General features: G+C 34.0%; 1 protein-coding gene across 1 annotated transcript; it reads left to right on the top strand.

Annotated features, from left to right (window-relative positions):
• The first annotated feature begins 13,156 nt into the window (after positions 1-13,156).
• Positions 13,157-13,570, top strand: LOC137815959 (uncharacterized). The gene has a single exon (XM_068619066.1). The coding sequence runs from the start codon at positions 13,157-13,159 to the stop codon at positions 13,568-13,570; it is 414 nt and encodes a 137-aa protein (XP_068475167.1).
• Positions 13,571-22,723: the final 9,153 nt, after the last annotated feature.

Genomic DNA, 22,723 nt, shown 5'->3' with positions numbered 1-22,723 from the left:
TTGGTTATAAAAATGGAGGATACAAACTGTATAATCCAATGATAAAGAAGGTGATTATTAGTCATGATGTTACATTTGTCGAAGATGAGGAATGGCAATGGAATGCAACAACTGAAATGGATTCGAAAAAACGATATATTTACGTTTTGAACGATGATGTGGAGGATGGAGTCACTCTTGAAGTATCTACAGTTCAACCTGAAGCTGTAGTTCAACCTGAAGTTGCAACTCCAATTGCAACTATGATGGAGCGACCAAGAAGGTAGCAACGACAACCTGTACACCTTCAAGATTACGAAGTAAATCTTGATGATGAAGTTAATGACAATGGAGATTTGGTTCACTTTTCTTTTCTTGCAGAATCAGAACCTGTGAGACTTGCCAATGCCATTCAACAACCCAAATGGCAAAAGGCTATGAATGAAGAATTGATGGTGATTGAGAAAACAATATCATGACTCAAATTGGAAAGGTTGTTCCAAATCAGAATTAAGGGAGGATGTTGGTTATTCAAATTTTATTATTATTAATTCTGATTTTATTATCCTTAAACTATTTTACCGTTATATTGCATTAATGGTCATTTTACAGGCCTGTTATTATTCCTATCTTATAGCTTCCAGTAATTGTAATTTTATTATATATATATATGATTGAGTAAATCAAAATGAATAAGATCAGTTTTGCAATTTTGTGCAATTACGTTTAATCAGTTGCTATAACCTTTTGTCTTTTCTTATTTCCTTCAATTAGTTCCTACACCCTTATACAAGAACTAACTTCCGCATAAAAAACAGAGGCAACCAAAACAACAAAATCAATCAAAAGAAGTGTAATTGGGTTGCCATGGTTGCTGCAAAATTAAGCAGTAAAAATCTGCATAGATCCCTTATGACACCAAAGCAAAGGTTGACTGAATGCTTAGCTCTATAAGTTCCCTGATCAAGGACTTTTCCACGCATAGACCAGCATATGCTCCGCTGTTAGCTGCTCTTAAAATACAACAAAAAATAGACACAAAGGCAAACAACAAATATAATATATGGTCTACTTGCAGTAAGATATATTAAGGAACCAATCAACCCCCTGTATTTAGTTTGGTCCACTTCTATTCCAGCTTCATTAGCACTTAAGTAACAGTTTGTAGACATAGGTGTTGTTGCAGCTTTACAACTCTCCATCTCAAACTTTTTGAGAATATCATTGCAGTACTTGAATTAACACAAGAAGATGCCTTCTTTGGTTTGCTTGATCTGCTGCCCAAGAAAGAAAGAGAGTTACCCCATCATTGACATCTCAAATTCTCCCTGCATAGCTTTTACAAAATATTCACAAAATTTATCATTAGAAGAGCCAAATATAATGCCATCTACATATATTTGAACTAAGATTACAACACTATCATATTTTTTTTATTGAAAAGGGTTTTGTCAATCTTCCCTCTTTCATATTGATGAGATAGAAGAAAACTACTTAACCTCTCATACCACTGTCTTGGAGTTTGCTTAAGACCATACAATGCTTTCTTCAACTTGTATACATGATTAAGATGTAGGTGATCTTCAAATCCAAGTGGTTGTGATACAAAGATTTCTTCATTCACAATTCCATTTAGGAAAGCACTCTTCATGTTCATCTGAAATAACTTGAATCCTTTCATACATGCAAAGGTCAGTAATAGTATCACAGCTTCTAACCTTGCTACTGGTCCAAAAGTCTTATCATAATTAGTCCTTTCTTCTAGGTTGTATCTCTTAGCAACAAGCCTTGCCTTATTCCATGTGATGCCCTCTGAATCATCTTATTTGTTTCTGAAAACCCATTTTTTTGCTATGACATTCATTTGATTTGTTCTAGGGACCAAGACCCATGCATCATTTCTCACAAATTGGTTGAGCTCCTCATGCATAACAACAGTCCAATGCTCATTTTGGAATGCATCATTGATTGTCTTTGGTTCAATCTTGGAGACAAATGTTGTATGATTTCAGAAGTTTGCTACATTGCTTCTTGTAGAGACACCCTGTTGATATGCCCAATGATGTTTTCAATAGAGAGATCTTTGGGGATCCTCCACTCTTTTGGAAGATCACACTATTGCAGATTTTCAATCGGTTGTTTCGCAGAATCAACCAGTTGATTTTCTGTACAGTTTTCCAGATTCTTCAAGAAGATATTCTGCTCATCTTCTTTTGTACTGATCTTTGCTGGACCTTGCTCATAATTGTTAGTTTCATAAAAAACAACATGCATAGATTCTTCTACAGTCATAAGTTTCTTATTGTAAACTCTATATGCATGACTAGATAGGGAATAACCAAGGAAAATACCTTTGTCATCTTTTGTATCAAACTTACCCATATTTTCTTTTCCATTGTTTAGGATGTAGTATTTGCATCCAAATATCTTTAGGTGACATATGTGAGGCTTCCTTCCATTTAGCAGTTCATATGGAGTCTTTTCAAGATTGGCCTGATAAGAACCCGATTCATCACATAACATGTCGTGCTTACCGCATCAGCCCAAAAGCACTTAGGTAAGTATGATTCATTCAGGATGGTTCTTACTAGTTCTTTAAGTGATTTGTTCTTCCTCTCCACCACTCTATTTTGTTGAGGGGTCCTTGGTGCAGAGAAATTGTGGAAGATGCCTAGCTTGTTGCAAAAGTTGTTGAATATCTCATTCTGAAATTGTCCACCATGGTCACTCCTAATTACACCAATGTTGCTGCAACATGTGTTTTGTAGTCTTTTTGCTAGCTTCTTAAATTTAGAATAAGCCTCCCCTTTTGAGTGCAAGAATATGGCCACGTAAACCTAGAAAAATCATATACTACTATAATAGCATACAAATTTCCTCCAAGACTCATAGTTATTGAAGGACCAAAAAGATCCATGTGTAGTAGCTCTCAAGAGGTTTTGAGGTGGAAACAAAGTTTTTCAGTTTAAAAGATTGTTTTGTTTGTTTCCCCTTTTGGCAAGCCTCACACACATGTTCCTTCTCAAGAGTTTGGGTAAGCCAATAACAAGATCATTTGAAATCAATTTATTCAAGTGATTCATATGTATATGAGCAATCCTTCTGTGCCAAAGCCATGATTCTTCATGCTTTATCAAAAGACAACCCATAGATGTAGAGTTAGAGATATCAAGTAGATAAACATTATTTGATCTCTTACCAACTAGTAGAACTTCCTTTGAGTTTGGTAGATGAATTTCACATTTGTTAGTTCTGAATGTGACTTGGTATCATCTATCACAAAGTTGGCTTATGCTCAGTAGGTTATGTTTGAGCCCTTCTATATAGAGAACATCATGGATTAGAAAGCTATTTTCATTACCTATGGTACCTTTACCAAGGATCTTTCCTTTGTTGTTGTCCCCAAAGGTCACATGCCCTTCCTGTTTAAGAGTGATGCTAACAAACTTTGATGCATCTCCAGTCATGTGCTCGAAGCAGCCACTGTCCAAGTACCATAGATGTTGTTTTCTCACCAAGAAATCCTGCAAAATTCAAAATCAAGTGGCAAGATCTGGTCCCCTAACAAATTTGGGTCCATGGATGTTAATCTGATTGCTATAAACCTTAGGATTCTTGGGAAACCACTTTAGCATACCTTCGGGAACAAAAAAATTCGTATTTTACAAAACCTAACAGAGTGACCTTTTCTCATGCAGTAGAAACAACAAACAACCGGTTCTTTCGACCTTATAATTGGTTGATTTTCTGTGATGGTTGAAAAAAAGTTTTAAACAACCACTATTCTTGCTCTGTGGGTTAAAACTCAAACCAGATTTTCCAAAAACACACCTTTGAGATGCTAAAACATTCCCAAGATTGGATTTACGTTTTGAAATTGTGTCAACTGTTTTCACAAGATACAAAACTTTCTTTTGAAGAGATTCACAATTTTTGCAAGAACTGAATTCACACTTGAAAGAAGAGTTTTGATAAATCATTTCAAGGTTTTCAAAATCTGTTTTTTAATTGTTCAAATCTTCTTCCATAACTTTGACTCTTTCTTTCAACCAGTTATTTTTACTTTTCAACCGATTGTTTGAAAGGGTTAATCTATTAGCTTCTTCATGAGTCTCTTTAAAGGCTTCAAGAAGTTGATAATAACTATCACATTTGGTAGAAGAAGATGTACTTACATGGTTTGATGCAGACTCTTCTCTTGTTATCATACAAACATCCATTTTGGAATTTGCAGAGGATGATCCAGCAGAGGACTTATCACTGTCCAGCAAAGCACTTCTTGAATCTTTGTGAATTTTCTCAAGAGTATCCCACATTTCTTTAGCTGAGATACACTGTGAAACTTTAAGAAGTTCATCAGAATCAAGGGCAGATACAATAATGTTCTTAGCTACACAATCAAGATGATCTTTTTCATTTTTAGATAATGCAACATTTTTTTCAGGCAGATGTATGAAGGCATTGTTCGTAATGACATTCCAGATTTTTCTATCTAATGAGTCAACAAAAAATTTCATTCTTATACACCATAGCTAATAGTTTTTGTTAGAATATATGGCCTTAAACGAGAGGGGGTGAATTGTTTAAGAAGGATTTTTGTAAACTTTTAAGCTTAGAATGAAAAATACTTCAAGAAAACCTTGATTAAGAATTCAGTTTTTCAAAACATATTGCAAAAGCACAATACTGGAAAAACAATCGGTTGTTTTACCGAAACAATCGGTTGTTTATACCAGTTTTTAATTGACAAAACTGAATTTAAAGAGATAGGGATAGAGAAATTGTACACAGTTGTTTATACTGGTTCACTCCAAATCCAGAGCTACATCCAGTCTACTCAGAAACCCTGAGGATATCCACTAAGCAATCACCACTTGATCACTTACACAACAACCAAGAGAATGACCTTAAACACCTCAAGAAACACACTCTCCTTGGCCAACACTAAGATTGCTGATCTTGAACAGCTCAAGAACACACAGCCAATCTCAGCAAACACAAAAACGAAAATGTTCAACAGAGTACAAGGATTACACTTGTTTACAGAAGATAATCTGAAATCAATACAAGCATAATCCTATTCCAGCACTTTGATCAATCACAAACAACTTAGCAATCTCAACACTTTGAAAAACTCTCTTAGAAAAACTTTGTCAAAGATTCTTTATTCTTAAATCTGTTTTTCTGAATATATTCAAAGATGTAGTTTGTTATCAAATCTTAACAAACTCTTAAATTGAATTAAAAGATTGGTCAAAGCATTTAATGACTGGAGCGTAAACAGTTAAATCATTTAAAGCTCAGTCAAAGAAAACAGTTTTTCTGTTATGGTCCCAAAACAAACAATCGGTTTTTTCCTCGAATCAATCGGTTGTTTTGGTACTTAACAGTTTAACCATTCAAAACAGTTTTCAAACTTTTTCTCAAAACACCTAAGTACAAACAATCGGTTGTTTCGACAAAACAATCAGTTGTTTTTACTTAGTTTGAAATCATTTTGTTTTCACAAAGATTGAGAATGCTAATGCTTTAGATTTAATCATAGGGTGGATTACAACATATAAACTACCCCAGAACAAAGCTTAAACCAGCACAACAACATCAAGCACAACAGAGGCTTCAACATCCTTCAAAGGATTTGGATTCTTCAATGCTTGAACACCACTTGGTTCAACAGTTTTCACCACAAAACAGAGATGGTCTTTTAAAGAAGCATCTTCCCCAAAGAAAACTTGCTAGCCATTAAAGCAGTTCTAGAAAAAAAAAAGAACTTGAACATTTTTCACGAACCTAGCTCTTGATGCCAATTGTTAGAATTAATGGCCTAAACAAGAGGGAGTGAATTGTTTGACAAAAGATTTCCGCAAAGATTGAATAAGAATGAAGCTTTATCAACAATCACAGAAGAAGTAATCAAGAAAGCCAAACAATCAAAGAAAAAGAAATTGTTTGCATAAAAACAATCGGTTGAAACTTCGTTTTAACCGGTTGTTTATGGCAGCAACAATAACAAAATTGAATCAAACAGTTTATAAGGATGGAGAGAGAGAGAGAGAGAGAGAGAGAGAGAGATTACACAGCCCATTTATACTGGTTCACTCAACCCTGAGCTACATTCAGTCCCCAGAACAACAACTGGGTTTCCACTAGTAACCAATCACATATTACAATACACAACACCACAAAGAGGTGATCTTGATACCACAAGAACCACTCACCCTCTTTGCCTTCACACAACCTTAGTTAGAACACTCTCTGACCTTACAGGTTTACACACTTCATAATTACAAAAAAAGAAATTATTACAAGAATCAGAAAGGAACAGATTACACCTGGATTTACAAGAATCACATAGCTCCTAAGATCATACCTTGAACCAATGCACAACTACTTAGCAATCTTGCAAAACTTTTGAATCAAATATTTTCTCAAAATCAATTTCAATCTCACTTTTTGTGTATACTTGTTGTTTTTGAAATTCAAAGGGAAACCATATTTATAACTCTTAAAAGTAGTCGTTCTAGGCAGTCAATCATGAGATAAAACAGTTTTAATCGAACTGAAAAATAGATTAACAGGTTTTTTAAAAGTTGTTATGAAATGTGGCAAACAGCCGGTTGAAATGTCGTTTTAACTTGTTGAATTGGTTAGACAGTTAATCAACCAAGTCAAAAAACAGTTTTGAAAACCTTCAGCCAGGCTAAGTGACAAACAACCGTTTATATCGTGGTTTCAACCGGTTGTTTTTCTCTTTGCTTAGAAAAACACTTTTCTGTTTTAAAATAGATTGAACTAGCTTGTGCAAAAGACTAGGAATGATCTTTACAAGAATTCTAAACACCTTAGACTAAGCTCTAACCAAAAGCAGCACAACATCAACCTTCAACACAAATTTGGATCATCAAAGCTTCCATGTTCTACACATTCCTCCTTAAGCACCCATTTTGTTGTCTTCCTTACATGTACCTTGCCTGCCTCTTCGGGCCCCACCACCCACCGGAGTTCCCTTCCAGCGTTGCCATCTCGAGTCTGAGGATGAAACACTATCATAATAAGCATCGTGATTGCATGTGTGTCAACAAATATCTCCACCGACATAATTAGCTTCCTCTTTAATACAAACATAATAAATCTAGCCTTTAATCTGCATATTTTTTTATAATCTAGGATTACTGGATTATCCCACGAGTTCGTAGCTTCATCAATAGAGACCATGATAGCACCTCCCCAACCACTTTAGAGAAGCAATCCTTATTCCATAGAGAAAGCCATATCATCTAGCCCAAACAATTTTGTGGCCAACAACAGAGGAGTCAGACCAAGGTTCAAAGACCTCCAGGATACTATCAAACCAATCTTTGTTCAGATTAATAAGATCGTCCATCCACTCTCCACCCTTTGGTGTAAGGAGGACCAAACTATCACCCAAGTACCTCACTCTAGTCATATTCATCCCCACTTGATAAACTCTTCACACAATCTGACAACATATACATGGCCTACCATACTATTAACAATCCACGATAATACTTGGTGCTTGGTTTCGATAGTTGTTCCTTTCCACTTCTCTTGTGAATGCCTTCGTACAACATCAACATAAGAATGAGTCCTTATATTTGACTTTGCTATTGCCTTCCCTTTCTTTTTCCTCCAAACTTCTTTCATCTTGTTCTTTGCAGGTTCATGACTATAAGGTTTCTTACCCTCTCTTGGCAGGCCTTTACTAAGTTCAGCTCTTTTATACCTAAGGACATTTACATAAAGTTTCTTGTGTCCAATATAGATTTGATCCAACTCCTTCTCCAACTTTCCCGCGTTTGAAACCTTGAAGAACAGTACGAATCTGAACCTCCTTCCTCACTTGTTTAGTGTATGTGAGATGAAAACTTCCTTCACCCTTATTCATCTTTAAAAGATCTTAAACATATCATATTCCCATAACGGTCTAAAACGTTTGAGGGTGGTAGAAGAGATTTTTTGTGAGTTTAACTAATTCAATCTCATCAAATATTGAGGGTTGTAGAGATCGACAAAAGAATACTGATAATTTTTAATAAAATTATAAATTTTAATAATATCTTTCTATGTATTTTAAAAAATATGATCCACAAGTACAATCGCATGGGCGCAGTAATTATAATATATATAATAATTATTATTATAATTATAATATTATTATTACTACTTTGTGTATAGAAAAGCTCAATTCTATATGGACACTACACTTAGAATTGCCAAATAATTGTATTAGATTTCAATCCTATCAAGCATATTAACCTTTTTGCATTATAGTTTTACAATGCATAAATTATAAGGTCAAAGAAATAAACATAGTTAGTTTAGATTAAGGTTGTTAAAGTTTACTGAGAAGAAAAATTAAATTGAACTAATTATAGAGTAGAATTGAACTAAAATAATTAATTCTAATAGTAATTTTAATTAATTGTATGTTTAAATTATAAAATGAAACTAAAGTACTATAGTTACTAAACTATTTTTTTAACTAAAACTAAACTGGAAATCAATAATTCAATAAGTACAAAAAGTTTTAACAAAACTATTATAGTCACTAAACCGCAAGATAAATGATTTTTTTATTAACAAAGAATTAATTAAATTAAATGAAGCACTACAGGGGTGCCCCAACCCTTATACAAAAGACTTCCAATAAAACCTGTTTTCTAAACTTACAACCAAAAAATCCATCTGGATATAAAGTTCCCAAGATATCTATCAAAACACTAATCCTACAGCATCTTCCTTAAAAAAAAACTCTTGGACGTATAACAAAAACAAGAGTTCAATTCAAAGGAAGCCTCCAAAATTAAAAAGTCAATAAAGTGAACAACATTCATATTATGTATTCACAACTATCGTTTTTGTTTAACCAAACAACTTCCAACATAAGGATTGAGTATCTTCCACCCTATGCAGATGCAGAAAGGGTGTTGGTGTGATAACTTTATGTCAGCAATGAAGCATCACACAAAGTTTTTTGTAACCACCATGCTTTGGTTTTTCTTTTATTTGATCGACAAATAATAAATAAATTAAGGTAAATGTGACACTTTTGGGGTGTCCCAACCCTTTTACATGTTCCACCATTAAAGTCTATTAGCTAGCTAAAACTAAAAGGCTACAACTATAGCACAACAAGATACATGCTTCAACTACCCATCACATCCACTTTTTGTGCATAAGCAACCATCACAACAAAAGGTTTGAAGGCTGCTACAGAGCACACCAACACTAAAAGTAATCTACATAGCAAAAACTGAATTAGTATGATAAGCCTCTTGCACCTGTCGAGCACCTCTGGTTCTATCAACACCTACACTGCATCTTTTAAATGTTGTTTCCAATCCTGCACTCTATTAATACAAGCCTTGCAAGTAGTGCTTCTAATCCTTATATCATTGAAAAAGATACTTGGAATCAAAAGCACAACATTGACCATAGGTTTCTAAGGTAGAACAACGAGAGAGAACAACCCAAAACCATTCTAACTAACCAACCAACCCCCCCACACACATGGCCAGTTATTTAGCCCAGCAAACACAAAAAAGGCCTGCATAAACCAGCAAAACAGAAACCTCACATAGCAATCTGCAACACAGTCCTGTGAAGCATAAACATTGCATAGTTTTTGAACTCCCGCTACCAGCATTGGGTATGCATCAAGGCGCCAAACCCCATTCCATTACCTGAGGCCTTTGCCCCTATTGCATAACCCTTGCTGTTGTAGTCCATGGTTCATTCAAAGTTATATATTTCTTCACTCTACCTCCAAGTTCCTTGCGACATAGTTTTGTATAGTCCTTTTGCCATTAGCTCATTGATATTCAATTCTTTCTTGGTTTATTCCTCAATTTCGTTTTCCACACTAAAGTATTCTAGTGCTTTGGTTGTAATCTGGCTTTTTATGTTTTTTGGTTATATCTACAACTATGTTTTGATGCTAGTACATGTGCAAGTCTTTGTTTTTTGGCACCCTCATACTCTTTTGGGTTGAGGCTTTTTGTACATGAGTTGGAATACCCCTAATACTCCCATTTATATTTTTTTTATTGTTGATAAAAAAAAGTATTTATCTATCCATCCACTAGAGTTGGTAATTACTAAGAGTCTCAGGTTAACCATTCTTATCTATAAATATTAGGTCACTTTTCTTATGTAGGTATGTTTTTTTTCTTCCTTTAGACATGATTACTTCAATAAAACTTCTTTCAATTCAGGTAGAGTTGTGGCTAGAAAAACATTAAATAGAAACTAAAACTTCTTTTAATTCCAGTGGAGTTGTTGCTAGAAAATTATTAAATAGAAACTAGTTTTAGAGACAAAAAATAATTAGTTAGTATATTGATTAAATTAGATATTATTTTAGAGATTAAAAAATTTATTAGTATCTAATAAGCTACCAATTATTTAGATTCTAAAGTTGATAGCTAAAATATTGTTAGCTAATTAGATACCTATTTAAAAATATTTATCAATAATAGAAACTAATTATTTTTGTTTCTAAAATTGATTTCTATTTAATGATTTCTTTTATAATGATGTTATCATCTATTTTATTTCAATTTTATATAGGACATATAATGTTGTTGAAACACCTTTGCACCATATGAAAGTAAATGTGTAAGATAATTTGAGAAATTAAAAGAGGATTCAAAGAAAAAGTGAGTTTCAATGATTTTGCTTTACTGAATTTGGAAGATTTAAATCTGCCACAAACTATATGTTTTAAAATATCACCCTTGGTAATATATTTTTCAAAATTCAAAAAAACTTCAAATTTTGTTCTTAAAATTGATAGAAAATATCCTGTAGATTTTTTTTTTCTTTTCAATTTAATTCCATGACATGATAGTATTTTCCACGTCATTTTTTTCAATAAACATGAAGATTTTTTAATTAAAAATAAAAAATAATTATAGCGGATGAAGGTTTAATTGCGGTGTCAAGGATTGTGATTAAGAAAGACTTGGTGGAGAGTTTGGAGATTGAAAAAAGTTGATTAAGGTAAAGATGCTCCAATACGTAGACGACACATTGTTCTTCAGTAAAGCAAGTATATATTAAAAGTGTGTATCATATAAAGGTCATTCTGAACTGTTTTGAGTTGGCTTCTGGTCTTAAGGTGAATTTTCTCAAGAGTAGAATCGGCAGGATAGGGGTAGATCAGACTAAGAGTCTCTGTTTCGCGGCTATTTTAAATTACGATGTGATAAAAACTCCTTTCAAATACTTGGGGATGCCTGTAGGGGGTGTCATAAGAGGGAAGTGTTTTGGGATGAAGTGGTTAGTAGAATAAAGAGCAGATTAGGCAAGTGGAAGAGTATATTCATCTTGATGGCTGGGAGGATCTGTTTGATTAAATATGTCTTGTCATCTATTCCACTATTTTATCTCTCTTTGTTTAGATTTCCATCTACTATGCTGAAGAAGTTAGTGAGTCTGTAGAGGAATTTTTGTAGGGATGTGGGTCTGAAGGGAGGAAGATTGCATGGGCTTCTTGGGATAAGGTTTGCTTGTCGAGGGATGCAGGTGGTCTTGGCATTATAAATGTTAGAAAATTCAATATGGCTTTGTTGGGAAAATAGATTTGGCGTCTGAATTCGGACAAGAGTGAGTTGTGGAGGGAGTTGATTGAGTCTAAGTATAGGGTTTGGAGACGTCTGAAAGATCAAAGGGTAAGGAACAACAAAGTCTCTCTATGATGGAGAGATTTGTAGGAGATTTTGAAGTCAGAGGAGTAGGGAGGGAAGTTTTTGTAGAACATGGAAGCTTTGATGATCCAAATCTGTGTTGAAGATTGATGTTCTGCTACTTTTGGTTAAGAGCTTAGTCTAGGGTATTTAGAATTCTTGTAAAGATCATTCCTAGTCCTTTGCACAAGCTGGTTCAATCTATTTTAAAAGAGAAAAGTTTTTTTCTAAGCAAAGAGAAAAACAACAGATTGAAACTACGATATAATCGATTGTTTGTCACTTAGCTTGGCTGAAGGTTTTCAAAAATGTTTTTGACTTGGTTGGCTAACTATCTAACCAATTCAATCGGTTAAAATGACATTTCAACCGGTTGATTGTCACATTTTATAACAATTTTTCAAAAACCTGTTAAATCAGTTTTCAGTTGGATTAAAACTGTTTTGGCTCTTGATTCACTTCCTAGAACGGCTAGTTTTAAGAGTTAAAAATATGGTTTCTCTTTGAATTTCAAAAACAACAAGTATACACAAGAAAGTGAGATTGAAACTGTTTTTGAGAAGAGATTCAAATCAAAGTTTTGCAAGATTGTTAAGTAGTTGTACATTGGTTCAAGATCTGATCTTAGGAGCTCTGTGATTCCTGTAAATCCAGGTGTAATCTGTTCCTTTCTTATTCTTGTAATAGTTTCTTTTTTCTGTAATTGTGAAGTGTGTAAATCAGTAAAGTTAGAGGGTGTTCTGACTAAGGTTGTGTGTAGGCAAAGAGGGTGAGTGGTTCTTGTGGTATCAAGATCACCTCTTTGTGGTGTTGTGTATTGTAATTTATGATTGGTTACTAGTGGAAACCCAATGGTTGTTCTGGGGACTGGATGTAGCTCAGGGTTGAGTGAACTAGTATAAATTGGTTGTGTAATCTCTCTCTCTCTCTCTCTCTCTCTCTCTCTCTCTCTCTCTCTCTCTCTCTCTCTCTCTCTCTCTCTCTCTCTCTCTCTCTCTCTCTCTCTCTCTCTCTCTCTCTCTCTCTCTCTCCTTATAACTGTTTGATTTAATTTTGTTATTGTTGTTGCCATAAACAATCGATTAAAACGAAGTTTCAACCGATTGAAATTCTGCAAACAGTTTCAATTACCTTGTTTGATTGGCTTCATTGATTACTTCTTCTGTGATTGTTGTTAAAACTTCATTCTTATCCAATCTTTTCGAAAATCTTTTGACAAACAATTCAAGTCCCCCCCCCCTGTTTAGGCCATTAATTCTAACAATTGGTATCAGAGTTAGGTTCTTGACAAATATTCAAGTTCTATTTTTTTTCTAAAACTGCTTTAATGGTTGATAAACTACCTTTTGGGGAAGGTGCTTTTATAAATAGACCACCACTTTTTGGTGGTCTGAATTACCAGTTTTGGAAAGTTAGGATGAAGATTTTTATGCATTCCACAGATAAAGGTATTTGGGAAGCAATTGAAAATGGTTCTTTTATTCCTCAAGTTAAAAAAAGATGATGTCTTAATTGATAAACCTCCATCTGAATGGACTGAGGCTGATAGCAAGAAAGCAAACTTTGATTGGATTGTTAAAAATATTATAACCTCTGCTTTGAGTTGTGATGAGTTTTCTAGGGTATCACAATGCACTTCAGCAAAGGAGATGTGGGATATCCTTGAAGTCACACATGAAGGAACTAATGATGTAAAGAGGGCAAGAAAGCATGCTCTCATCCAAGAGTATGAATTATTCAGAATGCAGAAAGGGGAGACAATATCTGATGTGCATAAAAGATTTTCCCACATTGTGAACCACTTGATGAGCCTTGGAAAGAACTTTGACAAAGAGGAGCTAAACATAAAGATCTTTGTAGGCAAAGATCACTGCTATTTCTGAGTCAAAGGATTTAACATCCATGACAGCAGCTTCTTTGTTTGGTAAGCTAAGGAAGCATGAGCTTGAGATGAATACGTTGGTTGTCCAAGAAAGTGATGACAAACACAACAAGGGTATTGCACTTAATGCTGCCAACCAGAAAAGGCAACAAGACTCCAGTGATAGTGATGAAGACATTATGAGCTTGATGTCAAGGAATTTTAGCAAATTCTTGAAAAATAATAAAGACCAATCTTCAAAGAGGTACAATTCTAATAAGCTAAATGACTATAATCCTAACAAATATACTTGTTATGTCTGTGGTAAACAGGGACATATCAAAGTTGAATGTCCTAACAATGAGAGCAAGGAAAAGGCTGATTTCAAAGGAGAAAGGAGAGGAAAAACCAAGAAGGCATACATAGTTTGGGATGATAATGAGATATCCTCCTCCAGCTCTTGAAAAGATGAAGAAGCAAATCTATGCTTGAAAGCATCAACATCAAGCCATGTAAGCTCATCCTCATCAATCAAAGGTAACAACTATTACCAATTACTTTAAGCTTTCAATGAAACACATAAAGAAGCTAATAGATTGGCTCTCTTGAACAACCGGTTGAAAGGATTGAACAACTGGCTTGAAAACAGAGTTAAAACACTGGAAGAAAAATTAGAAAAATCTAAAGTAGATTTTGAAAACCTGAATTTGATTTATAAAAATTCTGCTTGCATGTGTGACTCTAGTTTTTGTGAAAACTATGAATCCCTTGAAAAGAAGGTCCACTACCTTGTGAAAATTGTGGATAAGCTTACAATTGGAAAATCAAACTTTGAGAATGTTCTTGCATCTCAAAATTGTGTCTTTGGAAAAGCAGGCTTATGATTTTATCCACGGAGCAAAGAGAATGGGATTTCAGAACCTTTTTCATCAGTGTCAGAAAACTAACCGATTAAAAGAACGAAACAACCGGTTGTTACATGCTTTTACTGTATGAAAAGAGGTCATTTTATTAGATTTTGCAGGTTTCGTAAATCTCTTGTTTCTAAAGGTATCTTTAAATGGATTCCAATAAATTTTGATGGTTCTAAAGATAAATCTAACATGAAAGGTCCCAAGTTCTTTAAGGGATCAAATCTTGTGATTTGATAAGCTTTCTTTCGCAGATTTTTTCCTCCACATGAAGGATCTGTAGAATCAGGATCTCATGGATGCAAATAAGCAAGACAATGCCTTGTTCTGATATTATGTACTGCTTCATATGTGTTCTTTAAAATCTTGAAGAATAACTCTTTGTTCTTCCTATAGTGAACATTTGATTCTAAATCCAATTCTGAATTTTCATTATTTTTTTTCTGGATTATGTTTGTTTTGTATTCCTTCTGTTTCAATACAAAAATAAAAAATGTGCTTTAATCTGGATTCATGTATGTTCAAGTCTGTTAAAAGAATTTGGTTTTTCAAACTTCTTTAAGCTGTTGTAGAAATTCAACTGATTGTTTCTACGAAACAACTGATTATTTTAGCCCTGTCACCACTGATCAAATATGTTTTAAATTTCTATGCTTTGATTAGTTGTTCTGTTCAAACCTAGTGACTTTTGTGGTCAACAATGCTTTAATTACAACCTTGAATACAAATTCTCTTTGCAATAACTACTCTTCATGAAATAGATTCCTCTAAGCATTAGAAATTAAAATTGCTTTTAAGTTTGGTCAGATCAGCATGTGTTTTCTCTGCTTTCTGTTATGTCTGACAAAACTGCTTTATGGTTCTAATTTGATTCCTTTTCAGTTTTGAATACAACCCATTAAATGCTAACTTTGATTGAGTGTTATGGTTATATATGTGAGGCCATTAGTTGCTATTATTCACCAAGAACAATTTGTTTTTCTTCTCTCTGCACTAAATTTGTTTCTGCAGTGTGCTCTCATCTTTTCTCTCTAAACCATGGCATCAACTCCTCCATCCTCTAAGAGAATGAAGACAAAGGTAGTAAGGAGTGGTGGAAAACTAGAAGGCTAGTTTTCAGGAGAATCAAAACTGATAGAAAAATACCTACATGAAACCAGTAGGAAGATTGTTAACACTCCAAAGCTTGTCTCTTTCACCTAGATGAAGCAACAAAATCTGATTGTGGTGAGGAGTCTTCTAAAGGAGCAAAGGCTGAAGAGATCCTTGAGCTTTCTGGAAACATCTACCCAAATTTGGTGAAGGTATTCTACACAAACCTTCAATTCAAAGGTGACACTCTCAACTCTCATGTGAAGGGGGTGGATATTGTAATCACCAATGATGTGTGGTCTGCTATAACTGGGCTGAAGTTTTCTGGATTAAGAATAAACAAAGGTAATCTTAGAGTGATTTAAGAATTCAATAAAATGCAATTATACAAGAATTGTCTCAAAAATCTTTTCTGAAAGGTGAGAATTTTTCTATGGGAGGATTGAAGCTTGATGAAAGGCTCATTGCCTTCATTGTGTCCTACATTGTCACACCAAGGGGGAACAATCATTCTACTCTCTCTGAAGAAGACTTGTTGTTAATCTACTGCATCATGAATAAAGTGAAGCTCAACTGGATTCACATCTTCAAAGACCATATGCAAAAGGATATAAGGTTAAGTGACTTCCACTATCCCTATGCCATTTTGATTTCTAAATTTCTACATTATTTTGAAGTAGATATTGAAGAAGAATTGGCTGAGATTGTAAAGCCTTCAAGTGAGATCAATAGTGGTTCCCTGAGCAAAATGGGGTTTACCAAGATTGGTGGAAGGTAGGTAAGCAAGGATGGTGATCAAGTTGGCTCAAGTGGAACTCATGATGAAGAAGAGACTGAAGTTACAACAAATCTAGAAGAACCTGTTGTTGAGACTCATGGAGTTTTTCCAAGTACTGATCACATGGGAGAAAGGATGACTTCAATGTCTCCTTTTGAGAGGCTCATAGTAAACCGTCTAGATAGCTTTGTTGAGAACCATAGAAATCTTCATGAGCTGTGTGAATCAAGGTTTCAACATATGGATTCAAGGTTCCAGACCTTGGATGAACAAATTGAAGAGGTTCAGAACCAACTCCTTGACCTGCAATATGGAAGGAATGACTGAAGCAAGCCTAGGGCCTTCATTTAAATTATTGGTTCACTTTTTTGAACAATTTATTTTCTTTTTTGTTGTTTTTTAATCCTTCTATCTTTCTATTTTTGAAGACAAATAGGGGGAGAAGTAAACTACTTTGGGTTGTAATGTTCTAATATTTGCATCTGCATCTGTTTTACACTTTTCATTAAACATTGCTATAACTGGTTTTTGATTTGATATAAAACTCTGATACAAATTTTAACCGGTTATTCCTGCGAAATAACCAATTGTTTTTTTGTGCTGCTCCTATGCATGTTTGACTGGTTTCTCACATTGATTTGGATGATGTTCCTCATTGGAAATCACCTAGTGGAAAGTAGTTTGTGGTGCCTGATTAACGGAATAGATTATCTTGTACTTCTCTGTTTGCTTGTGAATGCAGGTTAAACAAGATTCTAAACAAGAACATTCCAAAAAGCACCCCAAGGATTTGTCTCCATCAAATAGAGGGAGATTTTAGAACATGGAAGCTTTGATGATCCAAATCTGTGTTGAAGGTTGATGTTGTGTTGCTTTTGGTTAAGAGCTTAGTCTAGGGTGTTTAGAATTCTTGTAAAGATCATTCCTAGTCCTTTACACAAGCTGGTTCAATCTATTTTAAAAGAGAAAAGTGTTTATATAAGCAAAGAGGAAAACAACTGGTTGAAACCACGATATAATCGGTAGTTTGTCTCTTAGCTTAGCTGAAGGTTTTCAAAACTGTTTTTGACTTGGTTGACTAACTGTCTAACCAATTCAACCGGTTAAAACGACATTTCAACCAGTTGATTCTCACATATTATAACAGCTTTTCAAAAACCTGTTAAATCAGTTTTCAGTTGGATTAAAACTGTTTTGGCTCATGATTAACTGCCTAAAACGGCTAGTTTTAAGAGCTATAAATATGGCTTCTCTTTGAATTTCAAAAAACAATAAGTATACACAAGAAAGTGAGATTGACACTGTTTTTGAGAAGAGATTCAAATCAAAGTTTTGCAAGATTGCTAAGTAGTTGTGAATTGGTTCAATATCTGATCTTAGGAGCTCTGTGATTCCTGTAAATCCAGGTGTAATTTGTTCCTTTCTGATTCTTGTAATAGTTCTTTTTTCTGTAATTGTGAAGTGTGTAAACCAGTAAGGTTAGAGGGTGTTCCGACTAAGGTTGTGTGTAGGCAAAGAGGGTGAGTGGTTTTGTGGTATCAAGATCACCTCTTTGTGGTGTTGTGTATTGTAATTTGTGATTGGTTACTAGTGGAAACCTAGTGGTTATTCTGGGGACTGGATGTAGCTCAGGGTTGAGTGAACTAGTATAAATTGGTTGTGTAATCTCTCTCTCTCTCTCTCACTCCTTATACTATTTGATTTAATTTTGTTATTGTTGTTGCCATAAACAACCGGTTAAAACGAAGTTTCAACCGATTGAAATTCTGCAAAAAGTTTCAATTACCTTGTTTGATGGGCTTTCTTGATTACTTCTTCTGTGATTATTGTTAAAACTTCATTCTTATCCAATCTTTTCGAAAATCTTTTGACAAACAATTCACCCCCTCTTGTTTAGGCCATTAATTCTAACAAATTTAAGACTGTTATAACTGGGTGGTTGGAAAAGGGAGAGATATTTTGTTATGGGAAGTCGACTGGGTAGGATCTGGAGTCTTGAAAAATAGATTCTCGAGGTTGTTTTCTCTGTTTGACAATAAGGAGGCAAAGTTAAGCGACTATGGAGTTTGGGTCGATAATGTTTGGCAGTGGAACTTAACTTAGAGAAGGGAGTTTTTTTCTTGGGAAGAGTCTCAGGTATGCCAGTTGTTTGAGGTTGTATCCTATAAGAGTCTCGCCTTGGAGACTAAGGAAAGATGGGTTTGGAAGGGTTGCAAATCTGCAGAGTTTTCTGTCAAGTCTGCTTACTGTTTATTAATGGGAGAGGAAGCAGATGATTGTTTGAGGATGTACAACTTTTTCTGGAGGATTAAGGCTCTTCCTTCAGCTCATGTCACTGCTTGAAGGGTGATTAAAAACGAGATTGCTACCATGGTCAACCTGGAGAGATGAGGGGTTCAAGTTGAGAGCAATCTTTGTTGTTTGTGTAGGGTGTCAGAGAAGTCGACAAGTCATCTGTTCTTCAGTTGCAGAGTCGCCTGGCTAGCTTGGAATCTTTGTTTCGCTTGGTTAAGAGTGAGTTCAATAAATCTTCTCTGTCCTGGGTCACATTTCGAGCAATTTATAATTCTTGATGCAAGCACCTCAGTTAATCTTATTTTTGGTAATGTTTGGATTGCATTGGTAAACGAGATTTGGAGGCATATGAATAATTGTTTATTCAATAGAGGAGTGGTAGACTATTCTAAAGTCTTCTCCTTGGCACAGGTTAAAGGTTTGTTCTTGGATCTTGTCAAAGGTACTTTCAATGAGTTTCTCGTTCTTTGATTGGTGTCTAGAATCCATGATATGTATGTACTCAATTAATAGTTGTTGATAGGATTGCAGGTTTTAAGTCATTTTTTAGCTAGTTGTTGTAGGATAGGCAATTGAAGTTTTCTTGAGGTGTATGTCTCTATTGCTTTGTAAGAGGGTGTGACTACCCCTGAAGTGGACCACGTTTATTATATCTTTTCTTGCTAATAATATATATATATATATATATATATATATATAAATCTTTTATACAAAGGATATGTTAAGTTGATCTAATTAAGATTGCCAAAACTTCATCACTATTTTATTTAAAAGAGAATGTTTAATATTAGGAAGTCAAAAGTTTAAATTTAAATCAACCTCAAAAGTAAGCTTGTAAGATGAGATTTATACATGTATCAATTTGTTTAGATTGTTGGAAGTGGTTTTGTATTTCTTTGCATCAATTTCGTCCAGTTCCTTATGTTTATTTTTTTTATTTAATAGATTACTTCATGTGATGATCAATGATGGTTTTTTTATTTAATAGATTACTTCATGTGATGATCAATGATGGTTAAGGTCTGAGTGTCAGTCTAGCTGAAATGTCAAAATTTTATACTGATATTTATCATGGGTTTTATAAAAATAATACCTACATACACTACAAGAAGAACATTAAATAGAAACCAATTTTAGAGACAAAAAATAATTTGTTGCTATATTAACTAAATTAGATATTATATTAGAGACTACAAAAATTATTGGTAACTAAAACCTATGTAGCTAATTAGATACCAATTTAGAAACTATTTATCAATAATAGAAACTAATTTAGATATCAATTATTTTTTTAGTCTCTAAAATAGTATCTAATTTAATCAAATATCACAACTAATTATTTTTAGTCTCTAAAGTTAGTTTCTATTTAATGATTTTCTAGTAGTTCTAACTAAATAGCTTAGTCATAACATTAAACCATAGTTACTACTCAATACCACACCAGAAGAATATTTTATATGTTCCTTGCAACTGATTTAGAAATATTTGACTTTATCTCTAATAAATGTAAGGTACATTTCTTTATTGTAGATAAGAAAAACAACTAATTATGTCTTTAACTTAGTATTAATTTTTATTTTTTTTATAGACGAAGAATGAATAAAATTAAAGGAGTATTTAAGGGATAATTCAACTAAAAAATTATGGCTAATGAGCCACCAATCTCAAAAAAAATCAAATAGTCTCTTAATAAAAACTACTTACACAGATAATTAAGTCACCCTTCCAATCAAAAAAATTTCCACAAACAAACTTAAAACAACCATCCCGTAAAATATCCACCAAAAAACCAGTTAAAATATAGGATCCATCGGTTTTATAGAAGCACCCAGACCAATCCATAAAACAGGTTATGCTCGAAGTTGTCGTGCCAACTAGTGTTTCAAGATGTTAGCAGTAACATATCCAAGGCGCTTTGTCCCTCATTCTATCCAACTAATTCATCTTAGATATTTTAACACCATTAAGCCACTCAATTCAAATATCGTTCATTTAGTGTTCCCACAGTTTTATTCTAAAATATATGTAAGTTGATTGAGGAGAAAGTGTTGATAAATTATTTTTAAGCACAAATTTGAAATGATGTGAAATATGTTACACGTTTTGGAAGAGTAACATTGTGAGTGGGGACATAAATTAGATAATACAAGGTAGGAAGTCGTTGTCACGTGGTGAAATGGCGAGAGACTTCTATAAGGTGACTACAGCTATTCTGAAAATGATTGACAAAGAGATCTCAAACCCTAAAGCTTTTGGCAGACAAGTGCCTGCGTTGATGGCAAATCGCTACTCATATTGTGCATGCCATGCGTCCAAAACACACCTAATTTACTCCTCCTTTATCATGCTTTTACACAAATTCCTACTTCCACATCAGTGTTATGCCAAGAGGACCATTTTCACATTCAAAGTCTCTGGACTCAAATTTAAGTTGTGATAGCGATAAGGTATCCTCGTGCTTCCAACTTTTAAGTCTTCATAACAAAACTTTAGCCATCACAAATCTAACCAATTTATTTTATTTGTTGGCACATCACATGCCTATATGATCAAAACTCATGTAGCTATCTCTTACTCTTCAACATCAAACATATATTCTGCGAATCTCTTTGTCCCGTGCTCAGATTTTCCAGAATCTGTCCAAAATAAATATTACAGAAGGTACTTTTGCTAAAACAATGGATCAAATATCTGATACTGGTTTAATCTTCTACTTCATGAAGTGTCTGTATGAATACTGAATGAGAATTGGGTCACTTCTTTCTTTGACTCAAGTCACTGAGCAACAAGTGTCCCCAACTATGCTAATTCTTAAGTGGAGAGTTAAACTTGTTCATGATCATGATCATTATCATGTGTAGCTAGAGACAATGACAAACACCACTCTTTGATAGCGAACCTGAAGAGACCTCAAGATGTGAAGTTAAGGAACTTTCAAGCATATTTCTTGGCTTTGTGTAGTTATTCTAGTTAATTATACACAAAGGTAGTTGGGATCACATGAGATATGTCAATAATGCTTACTAGTAACACATTCTTTACTGTCTAACATTTATCAAATGTTCTCATCAAACTTCAGTCTCGTTTCTTATTTAACGAGTAAAATTTGATGAGATGCAATGTTCAATGATAAAACTTGAAGAGAAAGAGAAGAATGATTAGTGAATTCGAATATTATGCTTACATAAACTAACATTAAGTTTAATAGTTGTTTTTGTCTTATTATTATCACAATTCCTTTTATTTTTCAATTTTGCTTTACTATGTTGAGTTTTTTTTTATTGGATTTTTCTTAAATGAATCTCTTTTATGACCATGTTACTATAATAACACATGTTATGTGTTATGCTTCTAGATAAGTAATATGATGGGATGTGACATTTGATTACCTGATGTGTTAATATGTTCTACACTTGCTAAGACCTTATACTGACACAAAGATTATGCAGTATAACATAGGGTACAGTAGCAAGAATTGATATAATACAAGGACGAAATTCGAAATTCAAAGGGCTAAACTTCGCCATGGGGCTAGGGCAGAAAACCTGTTTGGCCATGAAAATGCATTTGATGGAGTTCTAATTACACAGAAAGTGTAGGCCACACTAAACACCATGCAGATATGAGTAAAAGTTTAGATTTTAGTAGTTATATGCATCCTAAGCATAAGTAACCCTGTTGTTTTGTGCAAAGAGCATTACAGGGGAGAAAATGCTAATTAAATTAGCAAGTGGAAAAACACAAAAATTATGGTAGTATGGTTAAGCTAGAGAGGAGACAAGTTAGCAGGAATTTTATTATTTCCATTTGAATACACCAGTTGTAGTAATAAAATTATTTTCATTAAAAATGATAAATTATATAATGATTTAGTGTTCTATATAGCACTATTTGGGATTTGGGTACATGATCCAACATCGAATATGATTTACACCTTGTTTCACATGCTATCTTATCTTGTAGGAAGCTTAACCTATAGCCTTCTTCTCTTTTCTGTCATTATTTGCATATCCCATGTGTGGCCACTATGTGTTGCTAAAGTTCATGAAGGTGAGGGTGGTGGGGAGGCAAAATTTTCAAGAACAAAATTATGCAATTT

Source organism: Phaseolus vulgaris, chromosome 1 (assembly GCF_051622355.1).
Source record: "Phaseolus vulgaris cultivar YP4 chromosome 1, ASM5162235v1, whole genome shotgun sequence".
In the NCBI taxonomy this organism is placed as follows: Eukaryota; Viridiplantae; Streptophyta; class Magnoliopsida; order Fabales; family Fabaceae; genus Phaseolus; species Phaseolus vulgaris.
This window is presented reverse-complemented; position numbering and strand designations above follow the sequence as displayed.